The sequence below is a fragment of the Neovison vison genome, chromosome 11, assembly GCF_020171115.1.
Source record: "Neovison vison isolate M4711 chromosome 11, ASM_NN_V1, whole genome shotgun sequence".
NCBI classification, from domain to species: Eukaryota; Metazoa; Chordata; class Mammalia; order Carnivora; family Mustelidae; genus Neogale; species Neogale vison.
The window spans coordinates 97,796,375-97,808,121 of record NC_058101.1 but is presented as its reverse complement, the minus strand read 5'-3'; the positions used below and the strand labels follow the sequence as shown (position 1 = coordinate 97,808,121).

Sequence of the window (11,747 nt, the reverse complement as noted above, 5' to 3'; positions counted from 1 at the left end):
CAAATGTGCAGATAACAATATAAGGAATCAAGGAAAATTAGGTAAACATGAAACCACCAAAGGAAACTAACCAGGTTCCAATAACTAACCCTAAAGAAATGGACATCTAATAAACTGTCAGAGAATTCAGAATAACCCTCTTAAGGAAGTATATTAAGAAAACACAGATGACTGAATAAAATTTCTTTTTAAAAAAATGCATTAAAAAATGAAAAACTGACAAGACAATAGCAACTACCCCCCCCAAAAAAAGAAAAACCTGTAAATCTTAGAGTTGAAAAATGAAAATACTGAACAGAAGAATTCAATAGTTTCAAAAGCAGGACAGACCATGCAGAAGAACAAATTGGTGACCTGAAGAATAGAATACTGGAAATTACATAGTCAGAGGAGCAAAAAGAAAAAAGAAAAAAAAGACTGAAAACATATGAAGAATGCCTATGGGAATTATAAGACACAATGAAAAGTAAAATATATGCATTATGGAAATTTGAGAGAAAAAAAAATGGGAAAGGGACAGAAAGTGTATTTAAAACAATAATGGCTGAAAACTTCCCAAACTTGAAGAAAGATGAGCATCTAGATCCAGAAAGCCCAAATGATCCTAAATAACTTGAACCCAAATAGGGCTACACTGAGACACATTATAATTAAACTGCCAAAAGTCAAAGACAAAAAATTTTAAGAGCAGTAAGATAAAAGAGAGAAGTTACACACAAGGGACTCCCCTTAAGATTATAGGTGGATTTCTCAACAGAAACTTTGCAGGACAGAAGAGAAAAGAATGACATATTCAAACTATTGAAAGAAAATAGCTGTCAGCCAAAAATTTTATACCTTCCAAAGAGGTTCTTCATAAACAAAGGAGGGAAAATAAGATTTTCTCAGACAAACAAAAGCTGAGAAAGTTCATTACCAGTAGATCTGCCTTACAAAAATGTTAAAGGGAGTTCTTTAAGTTGAAGTAAAATAATGCTAATTAGCATCATCAAACCAGGGGTGCCTGGGTGGTTCAGTCAGTTAAACATCCAACTATTGATTTTGACTCAGGTGATGATTCTAGGGTCCTAGGATTGAGTCCCTCATCGGGATCCTTGCTCAGTAGGGAGCCTGCTTCCCCTTCTGCCTGCTGCTCCCCCTGCTTGTGCTTTCTGTTTCCTCTCTTTGACAAATAAATAAATAAAATCTTTTTTAAAATGTAAATTTTAAAATATGTAAAAATTTTTAAATGTTTAAAAATTTAAAAAAATTGAAACAACAATAACCTAAAATGTGAGAGGGAGAAGTAAAAGTGTAAAGTATGATAATTCTATGGAAGTTAGGCTGTTATCATTTTCAAATAGTCTTACAAATGTTTAAAATGGTTTTTTTTTTACTTTTTTTCAGTTTAAAGATCACAGTTTATCTTTCTATAATTAGATCAAGAGAAAAAATGAAGACCCCACTGGCAGCAGGAAGAAGCAAGAGTCTTCTAGGGTCTGGCATTTGATAAGATAGATATTCACTTACTGTGCATTTCCATTGTTTTTCCATTGCAGAACATATAGTAGAGACTTGGGAATGTACATGCCTGAAGCCAGGTTACTCTTATGTTCCAGAACTATGTTGCTTACAGGACTGTTGTTGCCACAGTATTTGGCTGTGACGAAGACCAATGGGTGCCAGTCTGTTCCCACAGACCTTTATCTCAGTCTTCATCACAAAGAGGACACTGCCATGTGCTCTCAGCCAGAGTTTCTTGTCCAAGGTTCCTGGTTTGGTTGACAATATTCTGCTCAATACAATCTTTATCATCACAGCTTGAGATATGATAACTGATTTTGGCCCAAGGAACCTGAAGGTGAATGTTAAAGGGATAAGTAGCAGATTTGTGACATCAAGATGATTCTTTCTGTACTTGATAAGATGATAAGGAAACTTGCAGACCCTGATCCAGTGGTTTTTATTATAGGGGCATTGTAATAGACTTTAGAGTCCAGGGAATTGATGTGAGTTTCTTCTATGTTGAAAATGAAGGAGCTGAATACAAGTGCTCAGTGGAGACATGTTCTCCCCACAGTCATCTCTCTACATCTGTACCCCAGCAACATTCACATCTGGCCTAAGACATTTTACATAAGCCTCACAATAACCACAAGAAAAATATTAACAATAATTACTCAAAATACCATTATAAAGAAGTCAAAGCACACTGATATCAAAGGATATTAAAACACATTTTAAAAAGACAGCAGTGTAAGAAGCAAGGAACAACGGATCTACAAAATAAGCAGAAAACAATGAAAATAAGGACAATAGTAAATCTTACTATCAGTAATTACCTTAAATGTAAACAGATCAAATTATCAATTCGAAAGATAGAGAATGGCTGAAGGAATAAAAAAAGCAAGATCTAACAATATTCTTCCTATAAGAGGCTCACTTTAGCCTTAAAGACACATAGACTGAAAGTGAAGGAATAGAAAAAGACATTTCAAGCAAATGGTAACCATCAAAAGCCAAGAGTAACTGTGTGTATATCAGACAAAACAGACTTTAAACTAAAAATGGTATAAACAGAAAAAGAAGGTGATTATATATACTGATAAATGGATCAACACATCCAGAGGATATAAAATTTACAAATATTTATGTGTCCAATAGCAGAGCACCTAAATATACAAAGCAAAAACTTAAAGAGCCAAAGGAGAGATAAACTATAATATAATAATAGTTGGAGACTTTAATACCCCACTCTCAACAATTATCAAGAAATAATCAACAAGCAAACAACAAATTTGTATAATACCTTAGACAAAATGAACCAGCAGACACATATAGAACATGTTATCCAACAACAGCAGAATACACTTTTTTTTCAAGCATATATGAATCATTATCTAGGATAGACCATATGTTAGAACACAAAACCTTAGAAAACTGAAGAGGAAAACTGGAAAATTTATAAACTCAGGAGAATTAAACAATATTCTCCTGTACAACCAATGGATCAAAGAAGAAATAAAAAAAGTTTCTTGAAACAAACAAATATGGAAACACAACTTGCCAGAATTTATGGGATGTAGTAAAAGCAGTTCTAAGGAGGAAGTTTATAATAATAAGCTTCTACACTAAGAAGAAAGAAAGATCCCAAATAAACAACCCAATGATGCCTTAAGAAACAGGGAAAGAACAAAGTGGACCCAAATTTAACAGAAGAAAGGAAATAATAAATATTAGAAAAGAAATTAAATAGAGAACAGAAAAACAATAGAAAAGACTGACCAAATAGTTTATTCTTTGAGAAGATAAAATTGACAAATCCTTAGCTAGACTAACCAAGCAAAACAAAACAAAGCAAAACAAAAACAAAGGACAAAAATAAACAAAATTATTAATAAAAAAAGAGACATTCAACTGATACCACAGAGATTCAAATGATCGGAATATGCCGACAATCTGGATGGCCTAGAAAAATGGAAAAATTCTTAGAAATATATTTCTTGGGGTGCCTGGGTGGCTTAATGACTATTAAGCATCTGCCTTCAGCTCAGGTCATGATCCCAGGGTTCTGGGATGGAGCCTCGTATCAGGTTCCTTGCTCAGCAGGGAGCCTGTTTCTCCCTCTCCAGTTACCTTGTGTTTGTGTTCCCTCTCTTGCTCTCTCTATCATTAATAAATAACATCTTTAAAAAAAAGAAATATACTACTTACCATGACTAAACAGGAAGAAATAGAAAATTTGAATATACTAATTACTAGTAAGGAGGTTGAATCAATAATCAAAAATCTCCCAATTAAGAAAAACCAGGACCAAATTGCTTCCCTGGTGAATTTTACCACTTAAAGAATAATAAATATCAATCTTTCTCAAACGCCTCCAAAAAATAAAAAAGAAAGCACACTTCCAAACTCATTTTACAAGAACAGCATTGTTCTGACACCAAAACCAGAAGAGGACACTGCGAGAAAAAAAAAAAAAAAAAGTAACACCCACAACAAAAAAACAAATCTGCAGACCAGTCATTATTCCTGATGAATAAAGGAGAAAAAATTCTTAATGAAATATGAGCAAATCAAATTCAGCAGGAAATTAAAAGGATCATTTACCATGACCAAGTAGGATTTATCCCTGTGATGCAAAGATGGCTCAACATAAGCAAACCCATCAATGTGACATTAATAGAACGAAAGAAAATAATCATGTGATTATCTCAAAAGACTCAGAAAAAGCATTCAGTGAAATTCAACATTGATTCATGATAAAAAAAAAAAAACCTCCTAAAAAATTAGGCCTTGAAGGAATATATCTCAACATAATAAAGGCCATAAATGACAAGCTGACTGTGAGCATCATACTCAATAATGAAAGAAGGAAAATTTTTCTTTTATGGTAAGGGACAAGACAAGGGTCCCCACACCTACCAATCCTGTTCAACATAGCACTGGAAGTCCTAACTATAGCATTCAGACAAGTAAAAGAAATAAAATGTGTCAGAATTGTAAAGGAAAAAGTTAAAATTGCCTGATTTGAAGATGACATGTTTTTATATATAGAAAATCCCAAAGTCTCAACTCAAAAACTTGAAGATCTAATCAATGAATTCAGTAAATTTGCAAGATACAAAATTGACATACAAAAATCACTGGTATTTCTATACACTAACACCAAAATTTCTGAAAAATGAAATGAAGAAACCAATCCCATTTACAACAGCATCAAAAAGGATAAAACATTTAGGAATGAATTTAAGTAAGGAGGGAAAAGATCTCTATGCTGAAAACTGTAAGACACTGTAAGACATGTAACAAACTGAAGAAGATGCAAATAAATGAAAACGTGTCCCATGTTCATGAATTGAAAGAATTAATGTTGTTAAAATATGAATACTTCCAAAAGCCATCTGTAGATTTAATGCAATCTCTATCAAGATTCCAATGGTATTTAATTGGATAATCACATATAAAAGAATGAAGCTAGACCCATATATTATACCACTCACAAAAAATAACTTGAAATGGATAAAAGACTTAAATCTAAGACCTGAAACCAGTAAACACCTAGAAGAAACTCTGAGAAGAAAACAGGAACAAAGCTCCCTGGCATGGGTCTCGGTAATAATTTTTTTTGTATAAAATAACAAAAGCACAAGCAATAAAAATAAAAAATAAGCAAATGGTATTGCATCAAACTAAAAAGCTTCCGCACAGCAAAAGATACTATCAACAAAGTGAAAAGACAATCTACAAAATAGGAAATATTATATGCAAACCCTGTATCTGGTAAGGGTTAATGTCCAAAAAATATAAAGAACTCATAACAACTCAATAACAAAACAAAACAGAACAAAAGAATAAAGACAATTCAAAATACAGGAAAAGGACTCAAACATTTCTCCAAATAAAATACACATAAGGCCAACAGTTATGAAAAGATGCTCAACCTCACTAGTAATTAGAGAAATACAAATTAAAACCACAATGACTATTAGAATGGTCATCATCAAAAAGACAAAAGATAACAATGCTGGTGTGGATGTGGAGAAAAGGGAATCCTCCTGCACTGCTGATGGAATTGTAAATTGGTACAGCCACTATGGAATACAGTATGGAGGATACTCAAAAAGATTAAAAATTAGAACTGCCATATGATCCAGCAATTTCATTTTGGGATTATATCTAGAGGTATGAAAAACACTGACTTGAAAAGGTATCTGTGTCCCCATGTTCGTAGAGCATTATTTATAATAGCCAGAACATGGAAACAACCAACCAAAGTGTTTATCAAGCAATAGATAAAAAAGTTATGGTATATATATTCAATGGGATATTATTCAGCCATAAAAGATAAGGAAATCCTACCATTTGTAACAAAAATGAATGGACCTTGAAGGTATTACGGTAAGTGTAATAAGTTAGAGAATGACAAATAACTAACTAGATGATCTCACTTCTATGTGGAATCTAAAAAAAAAAAAAAGACAGGAAAAAAAAAAAACCCTAATTCATAGAAAAAGAGACCAGACTTGTGGTTACCAAAGAGAGTAGAGGGAGGGAGAATCAGGGGAAAATGATCAAAAGGTACAAGCCTTCAGTTGCAAGATAAATAAGTACTGGGATATAATATACAACATAATGACTATAGGTAATACCACAGTATAATATACACAAAAGTTGTTAACAGAGTAAATCATCATCAGGAGATGAATTATCTCTAAGAATTATCATAAGGAGAATTTTTTCATTTATTCTTTCTTTTCTTTATATTGTATCTATACAAGAAAATGGATATAAGCTGAAGCTATTGTGATAGTCATTCCACAATATATGCAAATCAATAATGATGTTGTATACATTAAACTTGTCAATTATTTCTTATGAATACTGGGGCAAAAGGGAAAATTTTTTCTTAAGAGAATAGATGTTGGTATCACAGAGAACTGTTTTGACTATGTCTTTGACATTAACCATTTAAAGTTGTATATATTATTTAACATCTGCACTTGAGTTTCCTAACCTGTAAAATATATAGCATTTTTATTGTGTTACTGGGAATAGTAAATGAATAAATATATAAAAAATGTTTGGTACAGTGCAAACCTTCAACAAATGCTCATTTTCTACAAAACAACTTCCTCAAAATAATCTGCCAATACTGTATCTTTCCTTACAAAACAGTATCTTAATAATGGTGGTGAAAATTAATTTTCCAATCACATCTATAACTAAATTTTCTTCCAAAATAGTCTGGCCACAAACGTGGGTATGACTCTTCTTTTTAATCATGAAAAAACAAAGGTTTATTTGAGATGATCTTTTAGGTCACAAAATTATAATACTGTTTAATTTTAATTTTTTTTGCTATAGAAGATTCTGTCTTTTCAAATATAATGAGCATTAATACATAGGTCACATAAATCTGGCATAGCGTTAATCTGTTTAAAATTTTAGGATTTTTTGTTACTATTCTTCAAAGAGATAGCTGATTATACTGAAGTTAAATGGAAACCAAATAAAGATTATGAAACTCAGTGAAATTCATGGTAAGAAAATGAAGAGACTACTGACACAGTCTAATCAAATGAGGGGTCCTCCTCACAGATAAGCAAAGCTAAGGGGTATCAGAGGCACTGGTCACTGTGTCTGCAACACATTAATTGAGGTTTGAAGTCACTGGGTCTATAGTCTTCTTAAATCCTACATCCAAGGTTTCTCAATATACATTTGACCCTATTCCTCCAAAAAAGATTTAAAATAAATCCCAGAGGTGCCTGGGTGGCTCAGTGGGTTAAGCCTCTGCCTTCAGTTCAGGTCATGATCTCAGGGTCCTGGGATCGAGCCCCACATTGGGCTCTCTGCTCAGAAGGGAGCCTGCTTCCTCCTCTCTCTCTCTCTCTGCCTGCCTCTCTGCCTATTTGTGATCTCTGTCTGTCAAATAAATAAATAAAATCTTTAAAAAAAATAAATAAAATAAAATAAAATAAATAATAAAGAAAAAATAAATAAATCCCAGTTCCTGAGATGAAATGCCATTCTTTATTTAATTTCATTACTCTTTCTCAGTTTGTGTGTGTGGGGGGGGTTGTTGTTGTTGTTTTGTATGCCTGTGTTCCAACTGTACACAAAAGAGTCACTGATATAAACTGATACAGAAGTAGTAGCCTTGATATCTCTGCTACTTATATTTCTGCTTCCCACAGTATAGAGACTCTCTCGACATTATGATTTAAGATTATTTTTAGATATTGTTAAAAAAATGGGTTCATTTAGCCTCTGGTCCCGGGCATGAGCTGAGGAATTCACGTGTGTGCCGAACTCCTCGGAACCATGGTGTCCCTTTCCCTCACACCTGTTAACATCTTCAAGGCTGGGGCTGATGAAGAGAGGGCAGAGACTGCTCGTCTGTCTTCTTTTATTGGTGCCATCGCTATTGGAGACTTGGTAAAGAGCACATTAGGACCTAAGGGTATGGATAAAATTTTGTTAAGCAGTGGACGAGATGCCTCTCTTATGGCAACCAATGATGGTGCAACTATTCTAAAAAACATCGGTGTAGACAATCCAGCAGCTAAAGTTTTAGTTGATATGTCAAGAGTTCAAGATGATGAAGTTGGTGATGGCACTACCTCTGTTACTGTCTTAGCAGCAGAATTACTGAGGGAAGCAGAATCTTTGATTGCAAAAAAGATTCCCCCACAGACCATCACTGCAGGTTGGAGAGAAGCCACAAAGGCAGCAAGACAAGCTCTGTTGAATTCTGCAGTTGATCATGGTTCTGATGAAGTTAAATTCCGCCAAGATTTAATGAACATTGCAGGAACAACATTATCCTCAAAACTTCTTACTCATCACAAAGACCATTTTACTCAGCTGTAGAAGCTGTTCTCAGACTGAAAGGTTCTGGTAATCTGGAGGTCATTCACGTCATCAAGAAGCTAGGAGGAAGTCTGGCAGATTCCTATTTAATAGATGAAGGCTTTCTGTTGGATAAAAAAATTGGAGTAAATCAACCAAAGTGAATTGAAAATGCTAAAATTCTCATTGCAAATACTGGTATGGATACCAACACAATAAAGATATTTGGTTTCAGGGTAAGAGTTGATTCTACAGCAAAGGTTGCTGAAATAGAACATGCCAAAAAGGAGAAAATGAAGGAGAAAGTTGAACGAATTCTTAAGCATGGGATAAATTGCTTTATTAACAGGCAGTTAATTTATAATTATCCTGAGCAGCTCTTTGGTGCTGCTGGTGTCATGGCGATTGAACATGCAGATTTTGCAGGTGTGGAACACCTAGCTCTTGTCACAGGTGGTGAAATTGCGTCTACCTTTGACCACCCAGAACTAGTGAAGCTTGGAAGTTGCAAGCTTATTGAGGAAGTCATGATTGGAGAGGATAAAGTCATCCACTTTTCTGGGGTAGCCCTTGGCGAAGCTTGTACCATTGTTCTTCGTGGTGCCACTCAGCAAATTTTAGATGAGGCAGAAAGATCTTTGCATGATGCTCTTTGTGTTCTTGCCCAAACTGTGAAGGATTCTAGAACAGTTTATGGAGGAGGCTGTTCTGAGATGCTGATGGCTCATGCTGTGACACAGCTTGCCAGTAGAACACCAGGCAAAGAAGCTGTTGCGATGGAGTCTTACGCTAAAGCACTGAGAATGTTGCCAACTATCATAGCTAATAATGCAGGCTATGACAGTGCAGACCTGGTGGCACAGCTCCGAGCTGCCCATAGTGAAGGCAACATGACTGCTGCACTGGATATGAAAGAAGGTACCATTGGAGATATGGCAGTACTAGGTATAACAGAAAGTTTCCAGGTGAAGCGACAAGTTCTTTTGAGCGCAGCTGAAGCAGCAGAGGTGATTCTTCGTGTGGATAACATTATCAAAGCAGCACCAAGGAAACGTGTCCCTGATCATCACCCCTGTTAAACATTCCCATGTGCTGTTGAGCTCTGGACCAGTTAGTTCATAGCAGAGTTGTGTTTGAAAGACTTCGACCTTTTAAAGAAGACTGTGGAATCGAAGTTTATCTGTGGCTCTTATATCCTTAAGTTTGGACATTTAACTGACCTTCTATTTTAACATGGGTCTAATTTATTTGCTGTTTCATTTTCCATAAAATTCAGTTGATTTAAAAGTTCATTTCTCATACTGTGCATCAAAATAAAAATTTGAACAATTAAAAAAATAGGTTCATTTAGAGACACTTGAGAGATGCAAAACAAGAAGAATGAAATAAAAAAAATACACTCTTCAATGCTGTTTGTCCTATCTTTCTAGACAATTTGGGATCTGTAATAACTCATCAGAGCCTTATAACCTAAACAAGACAAACATATTTGGAGTTTTGACCACCTCACAGCTACCAACCTGGGAAATGCATGGAAAAAGAAGCTAGGAAAGCAGTGCTTTGCAAGTATGCATTTTTCCTTTAAGATACAGTCCCTTTTTCATTAGTTTCCACATCCTCTAGAGAAAAAAAAAAAAGGGAGAAAGTCAAATACAATATTTGATTCAAATTTAAACCCATAAATTTGTCAGTTTGAATTGCTGCTTTCTTTCCAAAGGCATTTAAAACAATTTACTTTTCATATTGGCCGCAACTGACTATGATCTCAGCTTCCTTGAAAAGGGACTCTGTTAAGTCTGAGAGAATGTGGATATGTGGCTCCCCCCAGCGGCCACTTGGAATGTCAGCACAGTTCGGAGAGGGGGAGAAAGTGATCCTTTGAATATCCCCTGCCAAGGCCCACTGTCCAATCTTGTTCACCACCTCATAACAGCTGGTATGTATGTAAAGATGACATGAAAAGCAGGTAGAGGTCAAATCCAGGAGGAGTTCCCTTGTGTAGAAAATCAAGTTAAAGTAACGAAAGTACCAAGATAAAATTTCCAAGAACTTCTGAATCTTCAGTAACACGGCTAAACTTGAGGGAGAAGAGATGGCCAAGGAAGAGAAAGGAGCAAGGCTTTATCCCACACAGCATTTCTCTTAATAGTTTAATAGTTTCAGATTTAGAAAAGAGTAGAAGGAAAAAACCATAACGTCAGGGGACAAGCTAATACCAGAATATTCAGAAGCTGCCATGCAATTTGGAGTGAAAACTGACACAATAAAAAACTTGAATGTACTGAATATATTCCAGCTGAGAGCCCACAGTAACAGCAACTCCCAGGGGTTCCAGGCAGACACTCAGAGATTCACTGCATCAGAATCATCAGAATTTCTCTGCCTCAGCCCAGGTTTCAACCATATCCCACATACAACATTGCCTTGACTCTCTTGAGGGTTCGACCTTCACAGCAGCCTCTAAATTGAAAGCACAGCTTCTAAGAAGGCAAAATGCTTTGGAATAAAGATGGGCAGATATATCTGCCTTTCAATTTTTAAGCCTCCATATTCGGCAGCGCCAGTGAACCCACAGGCACTGCGCACAGACAATTCAAAACCATGGGGACTGCTCAGATAAGAACCAGGAGGGAGGTTAGGCTAACCCCTCCTACCAACAAGTCTGAGAGCTTGTTCCACCTCTTAAATGTGTTTCCTTCGCAAATTCATGCAAAAGAACTCCTTCTGGGCTTTGTCCCTTTTCTGGTCTCTTTTCTTCTATTTTTTATCTCTACCTGGCCTCTGGTCCCGAACAGTCACCTCTACCAGGTCACTTTCCTCTACCTCCAAACACTGTTCTTTTCTGGGTTCAGAGCATGACTTCTCCATTTCCCTTAATCTTCTTCTAATGAACTTTCCTCAGCCTCCTGTTATTACTAACATGTGAAGCAATCTGTTAAGGGATAAATTACTGAAGAGGTTCTGCTACAAAGCATTACAGAGTCATAGAGCTTAGAGCCCCAAAGGGTCTCAAAATATAATGTGGCAGAGCTTTCAGCTTACAGGCTGTTAAGGTACCTCTTCGAATTTTTCAGATGCTGAAATTGAGGCTTAAAGCAAGTAAGTGTCTTGCCCACTGATAATTACCTGGAATTTGCAGCTTCGTAAGGCATAATATTTCCCATTATAAATACCACCTCTTACACATAACAACATGGAAAAAGTTTTGAGAAAAGGGTTAGTTTTTTTGTACTCATTGAGCGTTGTCACTTAAATAAGAAGCCACCTGACAACACTTACTCTTGAATCCCAGTATTAGAAACAATCTACTTTTTAATTATAACTATTTTGTCTTTTACATTCTTCCTTCTTCTTCTTCACTTCAATATGAATAATTAGCCCTTTTTTAGGTAAATGTCTCTTCTCTGGCTATT

At 35.5% G+C, this 11,747-nt stretch overlaps 1 protein-coding gene and 1 pseudogene across 1 annotated transcript; one reads left to right on the top strand and one right to left on the bottom strand.

The window, feature by feature from the left end:
• Positions 1 to 1,505: 1,505 nt before the first annotated feature.
• Positions 1,506 to 5,705, bottom strand: LOC122890273 (annotated as a pseudogene).
• A 2,066-nt stretch (positions 5,706 to 7,771) lies between these two features.
• LOC122890161 (T-complex protein 1 subunit beta-like) lies at positions 7,772 to 9,672 on the top strand. The gene is given in 2 exon segments (XM_044225918.1): positions 7,772 to 8,344; positions 8,347 to 9,672. Coding segments are annotated over 2 exon segments (1,605 nt in total). The 5' UTR covers positions 7,772 to 7,806; the 3' UTR covers positions 9,414 to 9,672.
• Positions 9,673 to 11,747: the final 2,075 nt, after the last annotated feature.